This window comes from Pseudorasbora parva, chromosome 1, assembly GCF_024679245.1.
Source record: "Pseudorasbora parva isolate DD20220531a chromosome 1, ASM2467924v1, whole genome shotgun sequence".
Classification (NCBI taxonomy): Eukaryota; Metazoa; Chordata; class Actinopteri; order Cypriniformes; family Gobionidae; genus Pseudorasbora; species Pseudorasbora parva.
This window is the reverse complement of record NC_090172.1, coordinates 338,175-362,449: the sequence shown is the minus strand read 5'-3', so window position 1 is coordinate 362,449 and position 24,275 is coordinate 338,175. Positions and strand designations below refer to the sequence as shown.

General features: G+C 42.5%; 1 protein-coding gene across 1 annotated transcript in view; it reads right to left on the bottom strand.

Annotated features, from left to right (window-relative positions):
• The window catches only part of LOC137078934 (macrophage mannose receptor 1-like), a 46,503-nt gene that overhangs the window by 1,802 nt on the left and 20,426 nt on the right, over positions 1-24,275 (bottom strand). The window contains exons 16-26 of the mRNA XM_067446818.1: positions 23,775-23,813; positions 21,075-21,241; positions 20,913-20,977; positions 19,493-19,593; positions 18,564-18,703; positions 18,376-18,478; positions 14,233-14,417; positions 10,087-10,192; positions 7,388-7,620; positions 1,679-1,844; positions 912-1,064 (exon numbers count right to left, since the gene is read on the bottom strand). Of these exons, the coding sequence (XP_067302919.1) occupies positions 912-1,064; positions 1,679-1,844; positions 7,388-7,620; positions 10,087-10,192; positions 14,233-14,417; positions 18,376-18,478; positions 18,564-18,703; positions 19,493-19,593; positions 20,913-20,977; positions 21,075-21,241; positions 23,775-23,813 (1,458 nt within the window). The remainder of the gene's footprint in view (positions 1-911; positions 1,065-1,678; positions 1,845-7,387; positions 7,621-10,086; positions 10,193-14,232; positions 14,418-18,375; positions 18,479-18,563; positions 18,704-19,492; positions 19,594-20,912; positions 20,978-21,074; positions 21,242-23,774; positions 23,814-24,275) is intronic.

Genomic DNA, 24,275 nt, shown 5'->3' with positions numbered 1-24,275 from the left:
CTATTAAAAGGGATTTCAATTAACTTTTTGAAACACTTAGAAAACTGAAAGTTCAACATGAAGGGAGTGAACTTCATCAACAACTTTAATCTCTTCTGGAGTCAGAGACAACTGTTTAAATCAAATGGTCTCCACCCAAACAAATTTGGTGCAAGAGTGTTAAAGGACAATGTTTATTTTTCCCTTCATCATCCTTCAGCTGTGTGTGCCAACCCACTCAACCTGGATGGCACACACACATCTGTACAGAGTATGGATGACCACAGGACTTCATTTCACTTCATTTCTAACCCTAACCCTAGCCCTAACTCATCCCACAAGGGCAATGATAAGACCACGCAGCCACAACAACCATTGCTCACAGACACACTCTCAGCTGAGCCCTGCCCACAGAGCTCACCACAGACTGTGACAGATTAGAAATGCTCCAAGATTCAGCACCTAAGGGTGATTTTCTGGAAAATGGCAAGTGAAGCCAGGATAGCATATTTCAGCTTCCGATAACACCAGAGCAACAGCCCCCTCAGCAGATAGGTTATTTGGGGGGGGGGGGGGGGGGGGAAGCGGGACTGTGAGAGCGGGCCGGTGGCGAGTGATAATGAGCGCCAGCTGCGCGACACACCGGTCTCTCACCTCGCTGCTTGCCACAGGGGGTTAAAAATAATATTTTTTCCTTATTGTACTATAAACATAATAAGTAAACCTCAAGGTCATGACCCCTTTAAATTTTATTCCAATGCTGTGTGAAATGATAGTGAATGAGTATCATAATATAGTATCACTGTATTGATATAACACTCTAATAATTTTTTCTTTCTCAAATTCTTTCTCAATTTTCTTTACTCAAATTTTGTTGCAATAATGTCCTGTTAAACACTGTGAAGATCTACTAAACAAAAAGTAATGCCTACCTATCCTCATGCATTCCACTGTGGCATGAGCCCAGTTGTCCGACATGGAGGCCATGAAGGAGTAACAGTGTCCTCTGAAAGGGATCCAGGTTTTGCGCTTCTTTGACTCGGGGCAGTTCCCAGGCATCTGAGGAGGATCTGTGGGAGCGACGTCTGCGGGACAGCGGAAGGACATTAGCATATTAAATTAAGCAGTTTTAATGCATACCTTCCAGCCAATCAGAATCGAATATTCAGACAGACCATCATATAAAGTAAATTATTTTCTTTTTTCTATAGTTGAGTTTAGTGTGTGAAGGAAATGGTCACAAAATTAATAACACACCAGTTCTTAAGTTAAATTATGCAAGATGATCTAGGTCAGGGGTTTTCAAACGGGGGTCCGGGGACACAGGGGTCCTCCAAAAGATTCCATGGGGTCCTCCAGAAAATTTCAGAGGATTAAAAGACAGAGCAAAAAAATATAAAGTCTTCCAAACAATCTTACTATTTCATTTCTAACTGTTTCTCTCCTTGTTTGCCATATTCATACTTTCCAGAATTGTATATGTGTGCTTTGTATGTTTCTAGTGAGTTTTTCTCACAATAGTCCCCTTTATCTCGCTCACTGGGGTTGTAGAGCAGTAGTCTTAACGCGGTACGTAAGCTGCATACATACATTATTGTGAAAGTTGCACATACAATTAATATATTTGGGGGTCCTTGACATCATAAAGTTTGAAAACCCCTGATCTAGATATTTCTTGGATTAATATTGAATTAAATACCTGGAGAGCGCTTGCACAGGGAATAATATGTGTTGTTGCATGTAGCCGTTTTCCAGTCACCATCCGTATCAATATATACACAAGCTAAGTTGTTTTTGGGCTCTCCTGTTGCCCATTTGCTGTATCTCATAAGCCAGTTGTCCACCCACCGGTAACGTCCACTTGTCTGAAGCAAACAAATGTCATTTGTAAGGATCTTTACAATTAAACAATGGCTTATCATTCTATCATGATTTTGTCATGTAAAACATGTTCAACATATATTGTTGGTCCTGGAACAACATTCTTGTCAAGTCTTAACCCTAATCCTAACCATAACATATAACTACAACCTTGGATTTCTCCTAATGTGCTTTTTTTTCCATTTCTGTCTCCTAGTGGAGTTTGGGTTCCTCGCCACTGGTGGAAACGGTACAAAACGGGAAAGTTTCAGGCGGGAGCGGAATCAGTCTAATTGAGGCTACGTCTACACTAATCAGGATAATTTTAAAAACGGAGTTTTCGTCTAAAAACGCTCCGCGTCCACACTATCATTTTCAATCGTTTTCCAAAAAAATTTAATCTACACTGAAATGTCTGAAACGCTTGCATCCCCGTACTGCGCATTAGCAAATCCAAGACGCTACAACTTGCGTAATTTCTACTCGTTTATTTACTCTTTGAAATTTTGCGGAAATGTCGAGAAAAGGCACTGAGTTTTTTAAAGGGGCCGACAGTGAGGTGGAGTTGTTGCTGCGAGTAACACATGAATATAAAGTGTTTTTATATTCTGCTGTACAATGTCGTTCACCATCTTGGCTGAATTGGTCATATGACTGCATCACATGGCTAAAAATGCATCATCGTATTAAGTTTTCACAGTCCACACTACGACGTGAAAACGGCGTTTTCAAATTTTTGGAGAGCGTTTTTAAAACGATACATTTTCATTGACTTAAAACACTGTCTCAGTGTGGATGAAAGGCCAAAACGGAGAGAAAAATATACGTTTTCAAATGAAAACGTATTAGTGTGGACATGGCCTGAGTGACGGAATGTCATAGATGGGTGATGTCATCAACCGAAAAGCTATAAAGCACACCTGCACCAAACACATTTAGCTTCTGATAAGACTGAAGCAAGAAGATCAAGTGTATGCAATGGAGTAAGGCGTAGCGTCTTGTTCAACCTTCAGGGAACTAAGGTTACATACATACATACAGAATCACCGCAATACCCATGTCGCCATAGGAGCCAGAAGCCCGTCCATGTGAACATTGGGCATTAAGAAGCGAGCACCTGTGCCCCTGGTGTAGAGCTAAGATCAAGTTCCTAAAACCTCACAAACGTGTGTGGTGAGAACCAGCCTGACGCACCACACATTTCCTGAAGGGAAACCCCTGACATTAAAGCTTTTGAAGCACTCATACTCCTAGTAGAGTGGGTCCATACAGCCAAAGGTGAAGGCTGACATGCCACCTCATAAGCAAGTGAAATGGCCTCAACCACCCACTTGCTAATTCTCTGCTTAGATGCCAGGCACCCCTTTCTAAGTGCCCTGAAATACACAAAGATTTGTTCTTTCATCCACAGGGAAGCTCTATGGACATAAGCATCTAAACAGAGCAGATTAAGCTTTTTTAGTGGTCTGATGTCGAGAAGGGAGAAGGAAAAAAGGCCTGCAGTATAACTGGTCTTACAATATTAGTAGGAACCTTAGGAATATATCCCGGCCTAGGGTGTAGGAAGGCCTTAACTATGCTGGGCACAAATTCCAAGCATGAGGGTGTTAACGAAAGGGCTTGAATGTCTCCTCTTCTCTTGAGAGATGTAATAGCCAGCAGAAAGATAGTCTTTAGAGAGAGAAACTTTTCAGGAACTTCTTCAATTGGCTCAAAGGGAGCCTCAGAAAGACCTCGTAATACAACGGTAATCTAGTTGAAAATGTAGTGACCCCAACTGAGCAAGCAAAAAGCCAAAAGCAACAGTGGCAAGGAACCAAAACTCCCTCATGGCCAGAATGGAGAAAAAAATAGAAAAAAAGGAAGTCCAGCACTGCACCCACTGGGCAGTTCACTAGGTCCAACTGGTGATTCTTACACCACGAAGAGAATATTCTCCACATCTGTGCATAAAGTTTCCTCATGGAGGGAGCTCTAGATTGCAGAATGTTCTCCACAACCTCAGTTGAGAGACCAGAACTTATGGACCAAAATTTATGGGCCCCCTCCGAGGCCAAGCCCACAGTTTCCACAGCTCGGGGGGAGGGTGCAGAATAGACACCCTAACCTGAGAGAGCAGGTCCCTCCTGATCGGAATCTCCATCGGAGATCTGTCGAGGAGAGACACTATATCTGAGAACCATACTCGGGCCTGCCAGTATAGGGCTACTAGCAACAGACGGGTCCTGGCGAACTCTCTCTAGAACTCCCGGAAGCAGAGCAATCGGAGGAAATGCATACAGGGGCATCCTCAGCCCCTCTTGTACCATGGTGTCCAGTCCAAGAGGAGATGGATGAGATAGGGAGAACCACAGACGACAGTGAGAAGTTTCTGATGATGCGAACAGATCTACTTCTGCTCTGCCAAAATCCTCCCACAGTAGCTAAACCAGGTCTGGAAGTGAGTGCTTCAAGCCAGAAACACCACAATTTACACTGATCAGGCATAACATTATGACTACCTTTATAATATTGTGTTGGTCCCCCTGTTGCTTCCAAAACAGTTCTAAAATGTCAAGGCATGGACTCCACTAGCCATTAGCATTATCAACTTTAATTTCTTGAGCAATTTGAGAAAATTTGTCTGTTTAATCGGACCCCATGCATAAATGATCCTTGGCCGCCCATGACCATTGATAGATTCTGACCACTTCAGACCGGGAACACCCCACAAGAGTTGCAGTTTTGGAGATGCTCTGACCCAGTCGTCTAGCCATCACAATTTGGCCCTTGTCAAACTCATTCAAATCCTTACGCTTGCCCATTTTTCTGCTTCTAACACATCAACTTTGAGGACAAAAGGTAACTTGCTGCCTAATATATCCAACCCACTAACAGGAGCCGTGATGAAGAGATCATCAGTGTTATTCACTTCACCTGTCAGTGGTCATAATGTTAAGCCTGATCGGTGTATGCGCCAGGATAGTTGATGGTCCTGCCACAGACCTCAAGCTGAGCAACCACTCATGATCGCCCCCCAACCAGTGAGGGAAGCATCCATTGTTAACGTGACGCAACAGCATCTTGTGACAGAAACCAAGGCTCCTTCTCAAAAACCAGGGCATGGCCATTGCTGCTTGACCCTGATCATGCCAAAAGGATTTCCACATGAGAAAAATCCCTTGGTTTTGAGCCACCACTGCAACGGCCTCATGTACAGAAAGTTATCATGTTGAATGCTGCTGCCATCAGACCAAACTGTCTCTGAAGCTGCTAGACAGTGAGTGACTGCTCTAGCTTCACCCGCTTTACTGCTGATATAATCGACAAAATGCGAGGCGTCGATAGATGACCTTGCATGGTTATCGAATTCCAACTCACAGCCATTTAAGTGATCCTCTGTGCCGGAGAAAGCACACTTTTCTTTGCATTTAACCTCAGCCCCAATTTTCTCATCTGCGCGAAAACAACATCTCAATGTTGAAATGTCATTTGTGCTGACTGTGCTAGGATTAGCCAGTTGTCTATGTAATTGAGAATGTGGATACCCTGCATACGCAAAGAAACCATCCACATCCACACATTTCATGTAAGTGCTGTGTGACAAAGCTAGACCGAACAGAGGGACCTGATATAGGTGTGCTTCTCCCCCGAAAGCGAACCTCATGAACTTCCTGTGCTGTGGGATGATGGATACATGGAAGTATGTCCTCGGACCTGCTTTGTGACACAATCTGTTTGTGTGTAAGCATCTTGAACTTGAGCTTTGCTACAGCGTGATTGAGATCTAAAATTGGATGCAACCCCTCACCCTTCTTTGGTACAATGAAGTACCGGCTGTAAAACCCTGATTCCCTGCTGGGAAGAGGCCCTTTCTATAGCCTCCCTTTCTACTATCTGCAGGATCCAACAAGATATATTTGGAAGATTCTCCCACTCTACCAAAAAATCCACTAGGGATACCAGTCTCTCGAGTCTGGCCTCTGGTGTACTTTGAACAGCAAGGGCAGCGCCCTTAAGCGGATAACCGGCAGGGAACAATTCTGGCTTGACTGTGCTCCAGCCCTCCTCATAGGGTGCAAGCCACCGTCAGGATTTCTTAGACGCAGCCTTTTTAGATATAATGACGGTCCTCAGACCCATGAGAGCACCACTCCCAGCCACAACTGTCTCCTTGGTGGCACAGAGAGCTAAATCAGCTGATGACCTGAGCTGTCTGATGACATTAGCTCCAATCTCCTCACTATCCCCAGGTCCCTTAGTAGGTCAGCCAGTTGTGCTTGCACGATGGACATAGTGTGCAAGCATGCCACCACCTGACCTGCTGCCAAATACACTTTGCCCACCAGTTCTTAAGTGGCTCTAAGAGGCTTGATGGGCAATGTCGGAGACAGATGGCTCACAAGCGTCTCCTCTACCCTTGGCATTAACCCATATCCATATTTTTTAAGCCCTACAATGTTATTGTAGGTTGATGTCTGTGGGCTATACACGATACAGGTCTTTACAGAGGTGTCAAGATCGGGAAAGAATGGTAGGCTCCAATGTGGAGGCTGAGCCATACATATGGGCAGGAAATGTTCATTCAACTTGTTTCTCTTTAATAAAAGCTCTTGTATCTCTTGTGCCCAATCTAAACTCAACATGACCACAGTACGATTCAAAACCTCCATCAGCTGCTCACTGTCAGGGAAATTAATTGGTGAGTTTTTAATTTCCCCTGGACTGATACTAACAACATCCAGTTTCTTGGTCAAAAAAGAAGCCATATCTAAACATGATCCAGAAGCGCAGGCGTTTTCTCTGGGCCAAGGCTCATTTAAAATGGATTGTGGCAAAGTGGAAAACTGTTCTGTGGTCAGACAATCAAAATTTGAAGTTCTTTTTGGAAAACTGGGCCGCCATGTCATCCGGACTAAAGAGGACAAGGACAACCCAAGTTGTTCTCAGCACTCAGTTCAGAAGCTGCATCTCTGATGGTATGGGGTTCATGAGTGTGTGTGGCATGGGCAGCTTACACATCTGGAAAGTCCAGCCTGCAGTCCAGATCTTTCACCAATAGAAAACATTTGGTGCATCATAAAGAGGAAGATGCGACAAAGAAGACCTAAGACAGTTGAGCAACTAGAAGCCTGTATTAGACAAGAACGGGACAACATTCCTATTCCTAAACTTGAGCAGCTCGTCTCCTCAGTCCCCAGACGTTTGCAGACTGATATAAAAAGAAGAGGGGATGACACACAGAGGAAAACATGGCCTTGGCACAACTTCATGAGATGTGTTGATGCCATGAAATTTAAAATCAACTTATTTTCCCCTTAAAATAATTTCTCAGTTTAAACATTTATGATTTGTCATCTAGGTTGTATTATGAATAAATTATTGACATTTTAAACTTCCACATCATTGCATTCTGTTTATATTCACAATCTGTACAGTGTCCCACATTTTTTGGAATCGGTTTTATAAAAACAAGAACTCATACAGGAACATATAGCTTGATTTTTGGAAGGCATTTTTATTCATAAGTCCCACTAGTTCCAAAAGATGTTCAAATGTGATTCTGTACCAGGTTGCTGTTGAGGCCGATCCACAAAGGCTCCTTCAGTTTGCTGACTTTAAGGGTGGTGTAAGCCTGGCTGATGGAATCCAGCACACTGGCAAGGTCAGCATCATCTGCTTTACACTGCCTCCTTGCTTCATCCCAGCTCATTTTCTCCATCTGCACCTTGTATGAATCATTTCCCAGTGAGAAAAAATGTTGCGACAATGCTGTGGTCACAGGATGAGCCAGCTGGGAGTCTAGAACACAAAGTTCCACAGGTTACATACATTAGGTGAAATCTGCTTTGAAATTAGCATTGACCTGCTGAAGTGTTACCAATAAACGGATTTGTGTTTTAATGTAATTGATAACATTTTACTGCAGAGTTTACCTTGAGCTGTGACCAGCGCATTTGTGAAGGAGTTAAACGGTAACGCTTTGCAATACGGTTGCACTAATATGCATTAATTCATGCTTAACTAATGCACTAATGAAGATTATATATGATTGATAGATTAAGTAATCATTTAATTGTTATTAGTTAAATGTGTCATGATGTATTGATTCCTTAATAACATTATATAAACTAATAATGTAAATAAATGTGTTAATTACCACAAGGGGTCAAAGCCATGGTTTTCAGCTTCCAGTTTTCTGCTTTAATGAATCATTAGCTGATGATTTATAAAGGTTTCATTGACTTTGCTTGTTGAGGCACATGACTATTAACTAATTGTTAAGTAATATGTAATTGTGGCTATGGGTTTTAAATTAACATTGAATTATTTAATAGTCATGTGCCTGAACAAGTAAATTAATCATTAATAAATGTGTTAGTTCTTTATGAGTCATACATTAACTCATGGTTATCTGTGCATTAGTTAAGTGTAGTGGGGCAGTCTGGGTACCGCCCCTTTTTAACGCGACTATCGCCTGAATGACTGGTGTGACAGCCTATTGGCTGCCGCTCCATGTGTATTTAAGACGTAGTTTACGCACCTGAATGGGCATGATACAATCATTGTCATTTGTGGCTGTGTGCACGCAGCTTTGCGGGAGGTATGTAGCTGTTTGGCTAATGTTGCTTCTGGTGTTTATGCACTGTTAAGTGTGTGTATTTGTTTGCAGCCAGGTTGTGTTTAGGATTGGCGCGACGTTGCTGTTGGGTACGGGCTGTCTTTCACTCCAGGTATGTTGATTCCGGTGGATTTAACATTTGTGGTGTGATTTGTAACTTATGCCTCGATCATATTGCAGTCTGTGTATGCGCTGATGGAACACCCGCATATTTGCCGTTCGTTGAGTTTTGGGATAAAAACCGCGAGTAAACTGAACCTGTGTGTTTAGCAATCTACTTCTGGGTATGTATATCGAGTCCCTTGAGCATTATTGGGTTGATGTCTGACTGATCTGTCTTCATTTGTGTCTATTTTAGTGGGGGCAATTTCTTGTGAGCATTTCGTAACTGGACTGCAGGGGCAAATAAATTACCCCTTATACAACACGCTCAACATCTCGTCACTGTGGACTGCAGGGCGAATAAGTTACTCCTTATACAACATTGAAGACTGCATTGTTTGTTCTGCTGCTATATTTGTAGTATTTTTGTGACCATTGGCATTTGCTTTCTGTTTTTTTGTTTGTTTTGTTGCTTCGCGCTGATGCTGGTGGCTTGAGAACGGTGGCCAGTTCGAGCCGTCATTTAACGAGAGATGTGCCGTTAATAGAGCACATTAGCTCCACTGGTAATCGCCATCCGCAGCGTGTTGATTTGTTTTTATTTTTCTCTTGGCCTGTGTTCTTCCTAGGGACGCCTTGGAAGAACATTTATTATCTGGTTCTTGGGAGGTTTAATTTATTGTTTTTTTGGTTTAAATGTACTGATTTGAGTATTTGTTAATGTCTTTAATGTTTTCTTCTTGATTAATTTGTGATTTCTTGATTTGAACTCCGATTGTTTTTGTTTTGTTCCTTCTCAAGATTTGTCATTGTGATTAGGTTCATGAGCTTTTGGTTTAAACGTAACAGGTTCTATCTTCGTTTGAACCATTGTGGCCAGTGACTTGTCCATATTCATCATCTATGGTTTGAGCTTGATCCAATACAAATTGTGAATTCTGTGTGTTGATTAATTGTTGTTTGTTTTTTTGTTTATTTCAGGAGCTGTAGGCCTCCAGTGAGGGAAGCTAGCTGTTTGACCCTGTGGTGGTGGTGTTTCTCTCACAGAGTGTTTTTGCCGTGACCATTGCATCTCCCTCACTTAGAGTGTGTGTGTGTGTGGTGTGAGTGTTTTGTGTGGAGCATACTTGGGCGAGTGGTGTGCCCTAAGATACTCACTGTGCAGCTAACCACCCTACTGGTAAGCCTCAGCCTGAAAAGTGTTTGATTCTCTTGATTTCATTTGTCTGGTCAATCGTTTTTCTACATTTTTAACTATTATTATTGTGAAATAAAAGTGTTTTGTATTTATACCCCCGTCTCTTGTGCTTAGTGGAAACTAACCTGTGTGCTTTATTTTTGGGTCTAAATTTCCCCGTTCATAGAAACGGGGTGGCGTAGTCTGCTTTGTTCTAGTTGTACACTAGTGTGAATCTTTACCAATTACCGCCCCGCCACATAAGCATGAATTATTGCCTATTAGTCCACCCGTATTTTAAAGTGTTACCAGTTGTGTTAATGTTTTGTTATTTCAGGTACAATGTTTGCAGTGTTTCCTCTCTAACCTGTTGACCTCTTGCAGATGAAACCTTTTTGAGCTCCACACATATCGACTTTCCACAGACCTGTCATCTTTCCTGGGTTTCTAACCATGACGACACAGTCAAAGTTCTGGAAGGAACAGAGTTCAGATTCATTAACTCAGCATTTAAAAACAAACAAGCATAAATTGTTGTAACTGTAGCAAGATTACTTTGTAGAAGATATGAGTTCACATTCACAACTGGGTTAAACAACACACCTGATGAGCAAAACTCTCTCTCGCTGTAGTTTTTACGGCTTACTGCAACTGTTTCTCAAGGTTATTTTATAAAGTGTTTTGCACCAATAAATTTATAATTCTAATATTTATAAAATTATAATTTTCCATCCTCATTTTTATTCGATCTTAAGGGGCCTGACCTCTTGCAGAAACTGAAGTAAACACCCATTGCTATCCATGCCCTGTTTCACAACATGTTGTGTGTTTTGATACTGGAGATGGCAATTGCACTTAGCCTGGTCTTACCAGACTCTCGTACATTTCATTTGTACATAGAGTCAGGCCACTCTCCATTGACAAGCATTTTACTGTATTTCCATGGAGCCGGGCACTCTGTTGAGGTTTAAAACTATTGGATCTGCCCTGAGCCACTCTGGATCTGTCATAACCAATCGCTAATGTTTGGTCGTGACGGATGTCATGCGCCCTTCACCTGTTTCAATCCACACATGGAAATCCCTCAAAATAAACGTGCACTTGTGCAGGCTACTTCAGTGATAAAACTATAGGATTAAACCTAAAACTCGTGCATTCGGATTGTGATTTATTCACGCCATGATGGAGAGGAGAGTTTTGTGATCGGGAATGCACTGCTCATTTGGTCCGTAACATGATTTAATGCTATAAATAAAATGTTGTATGCTTGGTCTGATAATAAATGCTGCTATAAATAACCAATTCAAATCTTTACGTGCTTTTATTTTAATTTATTTGAGCGGTAATAAAATATATTGCTCTTGTAAATACTTGCCAGCATTTTAAAGAAATACAAGTCTAGAAAAGCATCCAAATAACGGTAAAGCGCAACCGTATGCTGCCCTGCAATGGTCAAAAAGGATTATAAACAGTGAATTTTGAAGTGATATATTCTTGAAAACACAGAGATGTGGATTCGGACAGCAGTTACATCACCACATGACCCGGTGTTTTTCAAAAGCACTCGGTAACTTGGCCGCAGATTTTAACGTGGGTGGTGAGAGACGGACGGCAATAAAATCACTGACCAGTCCCTGCAACTTAGATGATGGCAATACCTTCCAACACCGCGAGGAACAGTTACCGTCTGAATAGGGCTTCAGCAACTCCTTCACCAATAACAGAGCGAGCTGGAAAATCAAACTTTTCCCGAATTCACCGTGTTGGGGAGAAGGGCTACCAACAAACCTCAGCAAAGATTGTTCTTGCTCCGGCTTTAACTTCTGGATTTTCGGCAGTGGTGCCACAACGGAATGAATGGTTTCGTTCGCATCTTTGTCCGCCGCCATTATTGAACTACAACTCAAACTAGCACACGACATCAACGTAATCATTCTCAGACACTCCCTCTGTTCTGATTGGACCGGTTAAAATTTGTTCAGAGAAAACCTAAGAACACACCGCAATCCCAGACGTTGTACTGAAGGAAAATGAAAATTGAGCGGAAGTACGTAGGAGGGCAGAGCCAGGCTAAATTTGAGTGTGATAGAGTCGTATATATTTGAGACTGAATCAGAAGAAATCGAAAAAGGGTGTGTACTGATTTAACATTTGCATTAATTTATTCCTTTAGCAGACGCTTTTATCCAAAGCGACTTACAACTGAGGAATACAGGAAGCGATCCGTCAAGAAGAGGTTCAAAATCACAAAAAGTGCCTGAAATACTAAGTTTTGGACATTACTTAAAGTAGCATAAGCTAGAGTAGGAAGGGAATAGAGGAAAGGGTTTTTTTTCCAGCTGTCTTTTGAATGTTGTCAGTGATTCTCCATTCTGGATGGAGGTGGGGCGATAGTTCCACCAGCAAAGAACAGAGGATTTCACGTCGCTCTGTGGTACCACGAACCATCGCTCCTTTACTGAGCAAAGGCTTCTGGTGGGGATGTAGACTCGTATGAGTGAGTCGAAGTATGCAAGCTTGTGGTGGATCTGTAAGCAAGAGTCAACACATTGAACTTGATGTGGGCAACGAGAGGTAGCCAGTGCAGAGAGATGAAGAGAGGTGTGACATGAGCCCTTTTGGGCTTGTTGAAGACAAAACGTGCCGCTGCATTCTGAATCTTTGGAAGCGTTATGATTGCATGTGATGGAAGTCCAGCCAGAAGCGCATCACAGTAGTCAAGCCTACAGTCCCTGACAAAAGTCTTGTCGCTTGTGTACAAATTGACCTAAAGTGCCACTGAAATATATTTCTAATCAAGATTTTTTTTTACAAGAAATGGCTCATTTTAATCCCACCAGCTTTTGTGATAATGTTTCAGTGAAAAACTAAACTTTCAAAAAGTATTCTAATATTCACAGCTTGGTAAAGCCCATTGAGTCAATTTTTGCAAAGACATAAGTGTTGTCGCCTTGTCATATGAGCTTCACCTGTTACTAATAATGGATCAATTAGGTCTCAAGTGTGTATAAAAAGAACCCCAGTACGCTAGACCTTCACATCAACTGCAACTAGACCTCTGCAAACATGCCTAAGATTCACCCTGAGACTAAAGTTTTGATTATCAAGAGGCTGAAGACCAGATCCACTGCTGATGTGGCAGACACCTTCAATGTGTCTCAGCGTCAAGTACAGAGGATAAAAAAAAGATTTGAAGAGACTGGAGACATTTTTGACAAGCCCAGGTCAGGCAGACCCCGCAAGACAACTGCTCGAGAGGACCGTTTGTTGGCTCGAAAATCCAAGGCCAGCCCATTTTCCACTGCAGCAGAGCTCCACGAGACCTGGTCACCTGAAGTCCCTGTATCAACCAGAACAGTTTGTCGGATTCTGTCTCGAAATGGCCTCCATGGTCGAATCAGTGCCCAGAAGCCAGCACTAAACAAAAGACAATTGAAAAACCGTGTGGCATTTGCTGGAAAAGTGGCAGAAGGTGGATTTTTCAGATGAATCTTCTGTTGAATTACACCACAGTCGCCGCAAATATTGCAGGAGACCTACTGGAGCCAGAATGGATCCGAGATTCACCCAGAAAACAGTGAAGTTTGGTGGCGGAAAAATCATGGTCTGGGGTTACATCCAGTATGGGGGTGTGTGAGAGATCTGCAGGGTGGAAGGCAACTTTTAATAGTCTAAAATACCAAGAAATCTTAGCTACCTCTTATATTCCCAACCATAAAAGAGGCCAAATTCTGCAGCAGGACGGTGCTCCATCGCATACTTCCATCTCCACATCAAAGTTCCTCAGGCGAAGAAGATCAAGATGCTCCAGGATTGGCCAGCCCAGTCACCAGACATGAACATCATTGAGCATATGTGGGGTAGGATGAAAGAGGACGCATGGAAGACGAAACCAAAGAATATTGATGAACTCTGGGAGGCATGCAAGACTGCTTTCTTAGCTATTCCTGATGACTTCATCAATAAATTGTATGAATCCTTGCCAATGCGGTTTGGCAAGGATTTGGCAAGGATGCAGTCCTTCAAGCTCATGGAAGTCATACAAGATATTCAATTTGGATCTCACAGCACCACAACTTAATTTGCTGACATATTTTTGTATTTGCAGTAAATTTGTTCCATTTCTGTATAGACGACAAAACTTTTGTCTTGCCAAAATTTGACCTTTCTGTCTCGATTAAATGATAAATATTTCTTCTGTGAAAATTATTTATTTCAGTGCATTAAACATAATTTGGGAGGGTTTTAGCATTTCATATGAGCTATTTCTAACACCAATTAATTAATTAAAAGTCAGGTTAATATCAGGTATTTCTAGAAAATAGATTAGCGACAAGACTTTTGTCAGGGACTGTATATGACCAATGCTTGCACGAGAGACTGTGTTGCATGCTCTGTTAGGAATTTTATTAGCAGCACTCAAACTAATATAAACAAAAAGACAAAGTGATGATTATGGTCATCTTTATAGTTACAGGATAGCCTTTGTCAGCAATATAGTGTGAATACCTGCCTCTGAATCAAAGTATCCATACATCCTGGAAGACACATCTGGAAGTGATGAAGGTTGACCTTTGGCCCAGTTTGTGAAGGTGACACCTTTTCCATCAGTCCATAAAAACCTCATATCCCAGTTGACGTCGTTAAAACCAATCCATACGTCATCATCCGAACCAAGAATTAGAGTAGTAAGGAATGCTGCAAAAAATAAATAAATAAATAAATCAAAAGGCCATAATTAATTAATTTTGTGACCAGTTGGTTTCTTAGCAGAATTTTTGTTTTCTGTGTGGACAGACGAATTTAATATTGTTGTAAACTTACCTGTTGTGCCTGGTAAGAACATGGCATTACATTGAAGTTCAAGTTTAAAGAGTTCTTTATGTCACTTACAGTCATTTACAGTTACATGCATTTATGAAAATGGCTTATTCTAAAGTTTTTGAAGAAAGCAGTGTTCTGTAACAATCGAGTATTATCCTTTAAAGGAGAGTGTGAGTGTGAACCCCACAGAAGTTTAATGCAGATGAGAACAAATTCAGAATAAACTAAACCGGTAACAAATCAGTAACAATTGTAGCAAAGGGCACCAGGACTAAACACTAGGGATGTAACGATTCACTCACGATTCGATACAATTCATGATACTAATTTCACGATATGATTTTCTCACAATTTTTTTACAAAATGAGATTTAAGACAAATTATAAAATGAATATGTCCTTTTATTTCTCTGACAAAATTCTACATATTTCTTTGTGAAAAAAAATATATAAATAAGTATTTTATGGCAAATAATGAAAATTTTACACAAATTACTTCAATGAGATCTTCCTATGGTGTTTTCTTGGGAGGGGGTTGTTTTAGCTTCTTCACCCTCATCCTGCAATGAGGAATAGCAGAGATAAAAAGACTCTGTAAAATTTAAGTACAACTTTGACATCGTTGCTATAAAGGCAAGATTTTAATTATTATTTGTATCATTACACTTGCAAGAGTTAGACAAAGCAGAACATATTTAGATACATATGCCATAATAATCAACAAATTTTGAAAAAAAAAAAAAACATTTAGAGAAAGATAGTAAAATAAATACAACACCTCGTTCTGTAACGCGCTGGTCTTTTTCTTGATGAGGAAGAGCCTGAAATCCATTTACTACAGCAGAAAACAGCCTTGTATCTTTTGCTGCAAATCCACCGGTCAGTGTGATTTAGCCTATTATCTTTTTACATTCAGACGGAGGTGACTGGAGCCTCTCACTGTGGTGATTATTAGTCTTTAGAAAGTCAAAATGCCGCCACAGCTCAGATTTGAATGAGTCAATGTAAACTACACGCGTGCTGTTGCCATGCTTCTATTTGAAGGTGCGTGCACACAGGTGCGCTCACGCTCAACTTCCATATTTATGAACTGTTACTGAAAACAACTCATTGATTTCACTCTTCTTCGCGCCAGTGTGCTCACACAGTCCAAAACGCTAGCTACAACTTGTTTGTTGCTATCGTGCCTGTAAAGCGAGGTCACAGTATATGGTTTCAGCGTCCCTGCTTTTGAAAACGAATATCGCGATTCATTTAACATCTCAACAGACTTGAATCATCACATATTTGTATCAATTTTCAGCCAGTTCTGAATGAATTGTTACATCCCTACTAAACACAGGTAAAGAAACTAAAGAACTAAAAAGACACAAACAAGACATGACGTGACAACCAATGGAGGAGATGACCCTGGTGGAGTTAGCAGAGGAAGGGACCACAGTTGGGCCAGTGGTGGTAGGGGCCACAGTGGAGTAAGAGGAGTGGATCACCACAGCAAAACCAAAGGCAGATATAGACATAAGGGAGAGGCACGCTAGACCAATGACCATGGCAGAGTCTGCGGTATGGAGGACTAAGATGGAGACCAAGGATGAGCCTGAGGAACAGAGGACCAGGGCAAGCTTGAAGGATCAAGGTGGAACCGAAAGAACAAAGGACAAGGAAAGGCTTGAAGGACTAAGATAAAGCTAGAGGAACAGAGGACCAGGACACGCTCGAAAAATCAAGGTGGAGCCAGAGGAACAAAGGACAAGGAAAGGCTTGAAAGGCCAAGATGAAGCTAGAGGAACAGAGGACCAGGGTAGGCCTGGAGGACCAAGGTAGGCCAGAGGAACAGAAGACCAGGGCTGGTTCAGAGGACCAAGGTTAAGCCAGAGGAACAGATGACCAGGGAAGTCTTGGAGGACTAAGGTGAAGATGGAGAAACAGAGGACCTGGGCAGGCTCGGAGACCAAAGGTGAAGCCAGAGGAACAGAAGACCAGGGCAGGTTCAGAGGACCAAGGTCAAGCTGGAGGAAAAGAAGACCAGTGCGGTATCAGAGGACCAAGGTCAAGCTGGAGGAATAGAGGACCAGGGCAGGTTCAGAGGACCAAGGTCAAGATGGAGGAATAGAGGAACAGTGCGGGCTCAGAGGACCAAGGTTAAGCTGGAGGAATAGAGGACCAGGGCAGGCTCTGAGGACCAAGGTCAAGCTTGAGGAATAGAGGACCAGGGCAGGCTCTGAGGACCAAGGTCAAGCTTGAGGAATAGAGGACTAGTGCAGGCACAGAGGACCAAGGTCAAGCTGGAGGAATAGAGGACCAGTGCGGTATCAGAGGACCAAGGTCAAGCAGCAGGAATAGAGGACCAGGGCAGGCTCTGAGGACCAAGGTCAAGCTGGAGGAATAGAGGACCAGGGCAGGCTCTGAGGACCAAGGTCAAGCCAGAGGAACAGAAGAACAGGACAGGCTCAGAGGACCAAAGTGGAGCCAGAGGAACAGAAGAACAGGGCAGGCTCAGTGGACCAAAGTGGAGCCAGAGGAACAGAAGAACAGGGCAGGCTCAGTGGACCAAAGTGGAGCCAGAGGAACAGAAGAAAATGGCAGGCTGAGAGGACCAAAGTGGAGCCAGAGGAACAGAAGATCAGGGCAGGCTCAGAGGACCAAAGTGGAGCCAGAGGAACAGAAGAACAGGGCAGGCTCAGTGGACCAAAGTGGAGCAAGAGGAACAGAAGATCAGGGCAGGCTCAGTGGACCAAAGTGGAGCCAGAGGAACAGAAGATCAGGGCAGGCTCAGAGGACCAAAGTGGAGCCAGAGGAACAGAAGAACAGGGCAGGCTCAGTGGACCAAAGTGGAGCCAGAGGAACAGAAGAAAAGGGCAGGCTGAGAGGACCAAAGTGGAGCCAGAGGAACAGAAGATCAGGGCAGGCTCTGGGACCAAGGTCAAGCTGGAGGAATAGAGGACCAGTGCGGGCTCTGAGGACCAAGGTCAAGCTGGAGGAACAGAAGATCAGGGCAGGCTCAGAGGACCAAAGTGGAGCCAGAGTAACAGAAGAACAGGGCAGGCTCAGTGGACCAAAGTGGAGCCAGAGGAACAGAAGAAAAGTGCAGGCTGAGGGGACCAAAGTGGAGCCAGAGGAACAGAAGATCAGGGTAGGCTCAGTGGACCAAAGTGGAGTCAGAGGAACAGAAGAAAAGAGCAGGCTGAGAGGACCAAAGTGGAGGCAGAGGAACAGAAGATCAGGGCAGGCTTAGTGGACCAAAGTGGAGCCAGAGGAACAGAAGATCAGGGCAGGCTCAGAGGACCAAAGTGGAGACAGAGGAACAGAAGATCAGGGCAGACTCAGTGGACCAAAGTGGAGCCAGAGGAACAGAAGAAAAGGGCAGGCTGAGAGGACCAAAGTGGAGGCAGAGGAACATAAGATTAGGGCAGGCTCAGTGGACCAAAGTGGAGGCAGAGGAACATAAGATTAGGGCAGGCTCAGTGGACCAAAGTGAAGCCAGAGGAACAGAAGAAAAGAGCAGGCTCGGTGGACCACATTGGAGCCAGAGGAGCACAGGGCCAAGCAGGCTTGGAGGGCTATTGTGGAGCTGGAGGAACAGAGGACCAGGACAGGCTTGGTGGATGGAGAAAACTGTGGGCATGATGGCTGAGTCTGGAAACTCTTTTTTAAAAATAATGTTTTCATATTACAGAAATGTATGGAACAACTTGCTTACTGTCAATGCTGCATGTGTACAGTTATGCCGCTAACATTACATGCAAAGACAAATGGCGCTTCTTGTTAAGCAGATTTGTCACAGTAACCAGCTTTTGGTATGTATTTAAAAGTGTCAAAAGTGTAATTCTCACCTTGCTCTTCATGACTCCGAATGGACACCAAGTTGCCTCCATGTGAAATGCAGTGGTCCCGAGCTTTATGCCATGTCATCTCATCCTTAAAATACTTGTAACACTATTTGAAAATACAAGTGTTTTAATCAGAATGTGCAGATTCCATGTGGGCCTGGTAATATATGATTTATGATGAAATGACTCACTCTGCCCTGAAACCTGGTCCATTCTGGAGTACAGCCTCCTGGTGCCACAGTAGAAGGTGACATGGTGACATTGACAAAGTCTGAACTTCTTTTACAGATAGAGGGCAACGCCACACCACAGTTAATATCATTCCAGAATCCTTTAAAATAAAATATATTGCTAATACTTTCTGCAGAGAATAGTGAATAATCCAGCTATAAAAACTTGATGTCTTGGCAAATATATCAAATAAGATTGTTGGTGCAGTATAAGAACACTGAATTGATCTTAAAAGCTTTTGTAAAACTATACCCATTAATTAATATTAATTGCAGTAATAGAAGTATAAACCTAAAGCATACTGTCAACCATACTGCTTGTCTATCCATATACCTCGAGTTATATTTTGCTTTTTGCGTTGCTCTTTATGACATTATAGACTGGAAAACTGATTTCAAGAATGCATTAACGTATTGAAATTAAACTTCAGTTCCTGTCATCACAAGCATGACTGAAGGTAGTGGTCTCCAAAACCTGCTCCTGGAGCCCCAACATTGCTAGTGTTTGATGTGTTAAGGGCTTAGGAAGCATTTAAGTCCATTTTTTATGTCATTTTATCTTGCCTCCCTCTCATTCTCTTGGATGTATGTTATTGCTTAAGTTGCATGAGTGTCCACTACTGGCGGAACCCGTGAAATATGTCTCTTTGTAAAATACAAAAATGCAAATTTGTAAAAACGGTGATGTCATGCGCATGCGTTTCTTTACAAAGTGATATTACCATATTCTTTACCATCAACTGACCTGGCAGCAGAATTTTGTTGTTGTTTAAATCACTTTATCAGTGTGAATGGGGATCTGCAGGAGCAGGATTGAACACCCTTGCTTTACGCCACACTGACATATTTTTCTGTATATATAAAAAAAAAAACTGATGAGGAGTCCTTACCCATACTCTTGTAAATAGTCACACAGTTTTCATCATTATTGGCAAAATTCGGTTCATTTTGATCCCATGACGTGTATACAACAGGCGAACCATCCACCCAGCTATAAATAGAACAAAATAAATCCTGTTATAAAACCAGCACAAATGTACTTAAATTAAAGGGGGGGTGAAACACTCAGTTTCAGTCAATCTCATGTCACTCTTGAGTACCTATAGAGTAGTATTGCATCCTTCATATCTCCGAAAAGTCTTTAGTTTTATCATATTTATAAAAGAAATATGGGCTGTACCGAGTCTTTCCGGAAAAAACCGAGCGCCTGGAGGCGTATCGAGTGGGCGGAGCTAAAGAATGACAAGCGCGCAAAGCGGTGACGTCCTCAAGCGTGGAGAAACCCATGGCTATCTCAGCTAATACAGATAATGATCCAGAATCAAATCTGAGGGAGAAATAAATTGAACAGGAGAAACGGCAACATCAGGACGTCCGTCTCTGTGGTATGTAAGTTACTGTATTTAGTGGCCTCTCCACATTTCTGTGTCTTTACTCGCAGTGTATGAGGACATGATTCGGTTTATGGACTATTGTATGCGACTAGACCTTAGAAGTAGCAAGCAAAACGGTTTTGCACGTCAGAATACTGTAACGTTATACAGAACAACAATGGAGTAACCGTTAGCGCATTTGAATGACGAAGCACGCGATCGTGTCGTTTACTGATGTTTACTCATGCGTCCGTAGCCAAAAGCAGAGACATTTGAAGCAGTTTAAGTTAACTCACCGGCTGCTTCCAAAGCAGGACCGAACCTTTATCGCTGGGACTGCTCCGTCAAAAACACTTCTTTGGTATGATTTGGTGAAGTCCTGACAGCAGTGGCGTGTAAATCCATTTTGAGACGCAACTGAAACGATGTTGTGAAGCTTCCCGTCATTTCTGCGTTCAAATCGGTTCAAATGCAGTGCTGCCTTCCCGGAATGCTGTGCTGAAGCGTTGAAGTCGCTCGACGTCACCCATAGGAATAAAGAGAAGCACGGCGCCACATAAGTGTTCACGGACGACTGGATCTGCATCTGAGAGACTGTTTACGGCGTGCTCTAGTCACGCGCGCGCACCCTACCGGGAGAAGAGCCCGTACAGCCCATACAAGGACCTTCCGCTCTTATTAACGTCAAGTAGACCCATACTCGAAAAAAACTCGCCGAAACTTGTGAGAAACCGGAAGGAGTATTTTTGACACAGAAATACTCCATCAAACGTCCAACATTAGTTTTTGAAACTTTGTCTATGTTTAGGATGGGAATCCAAGTCTTTAACAGTGGAAAGCTCAGTATGCAGGAAACAGCATTTCACCGCCCCTTTAAGCAATTCCTTGCTAACAGTAACTTGTTTATGCACACTGTATCCAACTCTTGCATAATCACCTGAATGATTTATCCAGCTCCACCCTCATCCCAATGTAGTATTGACCCTCTGACCTCCTAGATATCTGTAAAAGAGTGTCAGTGGCCATACTGAATGATAACACAATAAATGTTATAATAGAATTTGAGTGATTCCCCTGTAAGCTCATTACAGTAATTTACCTGCTTCCATAAAAACTTCCTCTCTGTTTGACCGGTAATGACAACAAGATCAGCATGATTCTTCTTGCAGAAGGAACGAGCATCTTCCATAGACAGGAGGTCATCATTAATGAAGTACTGACTGCCGTTGTACTGGATCCAGCCGTCAGATGTTATGTTATATTCCACTACAGAATGAAAAGACATAACATATAATTGGCTTCATCTGTGATTATGTGAGTTGTACTAGTCAGCTACTGCAAGTAAAGTGTGCAAAATACTCCCAAATACACTATATAGCCAAAAGTATTGTGCCACCCCACCAAATCACTGAGTTCAGGTGTTCAGTCCCTTCATGGCCACAGGTGTATAAATCAAGCTCTAGGTCTGCAGACGCTCTACACACATTAGTGAAAGAATGGGTCGCTCTTTTAGGAGCTCAGTGAACTCAAGCGTGGTGCCGTGATAGGTTGCCACCTGTGCAATAAGTCCATTCCTGAAACGGGGTCAGCGCATGCTGAGGGTCACAGGGCGCAGAAATCACCAACTTTCTGCCGAGTCAACAGCTCCAGACCTCCAAACTTCTGTGGCCTTCAGATGAGCTGAAAAACAGCGTAGAGAGCTTCATGGAATGGGTTTCCATGGCCGAGCAGCTCATCAAAGCCTTACATCACTGTAACAGTCAAACTGTTACTTGTTTTTTTTATTCTCATAATTGGTTTAGTTGATGCCTTAGAGTGATTTATATAAATCACATGTAGTTCCTGAAGGAGCAGCTAGGGGGCACTATTGCCTGGAGGTAACAGGATATATAAGCTCAGCTACCATAGAGGAAGAGTTCATTTGGTAGAAAATCACATTGTGAACTCTCACTGCCTTCGGCCTCTTCTAAAGTCCTTTGTTGAGAACTCTTTGAGTTTCTGCTCAACTAAAGGACTTTTTAATGTCTTCATGTCCTTTGTCACGAATTTCCCACATGAGCACTGAGCAGATTAAATCCTCCACTGGATACTAGAGGTGTTACATTCTAGTGCAAGGAAGCTACAGCATGTGATCTTAACCAACCCAATCCTGAGGTCTACATGTACCATCATTAACTGCCATCATTCTGCCACCATGTTGTGGATCACAATCATTGCATCGCACCCCAGTAACCAGGATTTGAAATTCATTGCATCATCACTTCGAAAGACTAAGCATTTCAAATGATAAGTTCACTTCATCCATTTGACTAATTTAAGAGACAAAGACATTTGGGGGTTGATTCCTGGTATACATTGAGTGTCTTGCATTGGGATATAAGCACTGGTGAAGCAAATAAAAAGAGTTTAAAAGATCACTTGGTTTGTGAAGAGGTTTATTTATCAGTACATGTCAGAATTGTTTCTGTTGAACCCCTCAGAGTTAGCCTGACAAGCCAGACCCACATCAAGATGTTTGGTCTGGAAACTCACCATAGACAGGGCTTAATCCGAGGGGCGGGATAAACGGTTGTCTTCCAAACTCCCTCTGCACGCGATAGGATAGCACTACCACCAACCAGAGCAACGAAGGTGAAACAGAGCTTGTTGATAGATTAAACATTCACCGTATCCGGTCGGCAAAACTCCGAACACATCTTCCCTTTTTAAGAATGACTTCAGTGCCGTTCTTTGTTCCTTTTCTCAGAGAAAAGCTTAACTCCAAGTCTTCCAGAGTCGCGGTCAAAGTTGATTCGAAAGACCACCGTTCGCCAGTTTCTGTGTTACTAGAAGCACGCAAACACAACTCGGCCGTCGTCATTATGGCCCCGCCCGCCGACTCTATACACGACGTGATTGGCCCGTCCAGATTGTGAGGAATACAGCTCAGATGGGTATTGAGAGTTCCTAGACGACACTTGCGGGCAGATTAAATTTGCTGCCGCTAGGGTGCGTCTAGATTTCTAGGCTACCTCAGAGTAACATCTAACAAACAAAAAGAGGTGTTACATCACCAAGAGCAATGCAAAGCGTGGGATGCAGTGGAGGAACTGGACTGGCCTGCACAGAGTCCTGAGCTCAACCCGATAGAACAGCTTTGGGATAAATTAGAGCGGAGACTGAGAGCCAGGCCTTCTCGTCCAACATCAGTGCCTGACCTCACAAATGAGCTTCTAGAAGAATGGGCAAAAGTCCCCATAAACACACTCCTAAACCTTGAGGAAAGCCTTCCCAGAAGAGCTGGAGCTGTTAGAGCTGCAAAGGGTGGGCCGATTCGATATTAAACCATACGGATTAACAATGCGATGAAATTAAAGTTCATGTGCATGTAAAGTCAGGTGTCCCAAAACTTTTGGCAATATAGTGTATTACAATTTAAATCTACATATGTAAATAGATAAAGTGTAAATCAAACACTTTTAAGTATTTTGGATGTTTTCTTTTCACTAGTTTGAACAAAGGTCCAAATCTCAAAATTGACTGGTACATGAAACAGTGTTTTTGTCTGGAGTATCTCATCTTAAGTTAGTTAATTATGTCCCAGACACCCACATAGTGTCGGCCCAGATCTGGTTCATGTGGATTGGACACGGATCGGGGCCGACAGTATGTTGCTCTCTGGGGTTAAAAATTGCTCTGGACTTAATGAGTCAGTGTGTTTTAATTAGTCCCGGTCCATCCCTAAACATTACAATTGTGGTAGGGAATACTTGAAAAGAGATGAATGCTAAGGAATACTGGACAGGAAACAGTTACTAACCTTGGGTTGCAGTAGTTGGTGGAGGTTTTGGAGTTGTGCCTATTGAGCAAACAATCAATATAGTGTTATTGTGCTAGCAGTTGTTAAGTGCATGTGCTTGTTGTATGGAACTAGATATGTCAAAATATAAATCAAAAAAGCCTTTACTAACACTAGTATATTTTCTGACAATTACACACAACAGGGAACCATATATCTTTTGGACACTGAACTAATTAATGTGTGATTTTGCATAATGAATGAGATTGAGAAACACTTTACGCTTGGACAATTGACATTCTGTTTTGTAGTCCAAGAAAATTCCAAGATTTCTGGTTGTGCTGTGCTTTATACAATGCTCTTATTTGGCTCTGAAATTCGCTAATACAACCTAGGACTGACCGATTAACCAAATGCAATCTTCCTAGAAAAATCTGTGGTTGTTGCAACAACAAAGCAAGATCTTGAAAGAACAAAGAAACACATTGACACATCACACACGTGTTAGTTTAAATTTACACT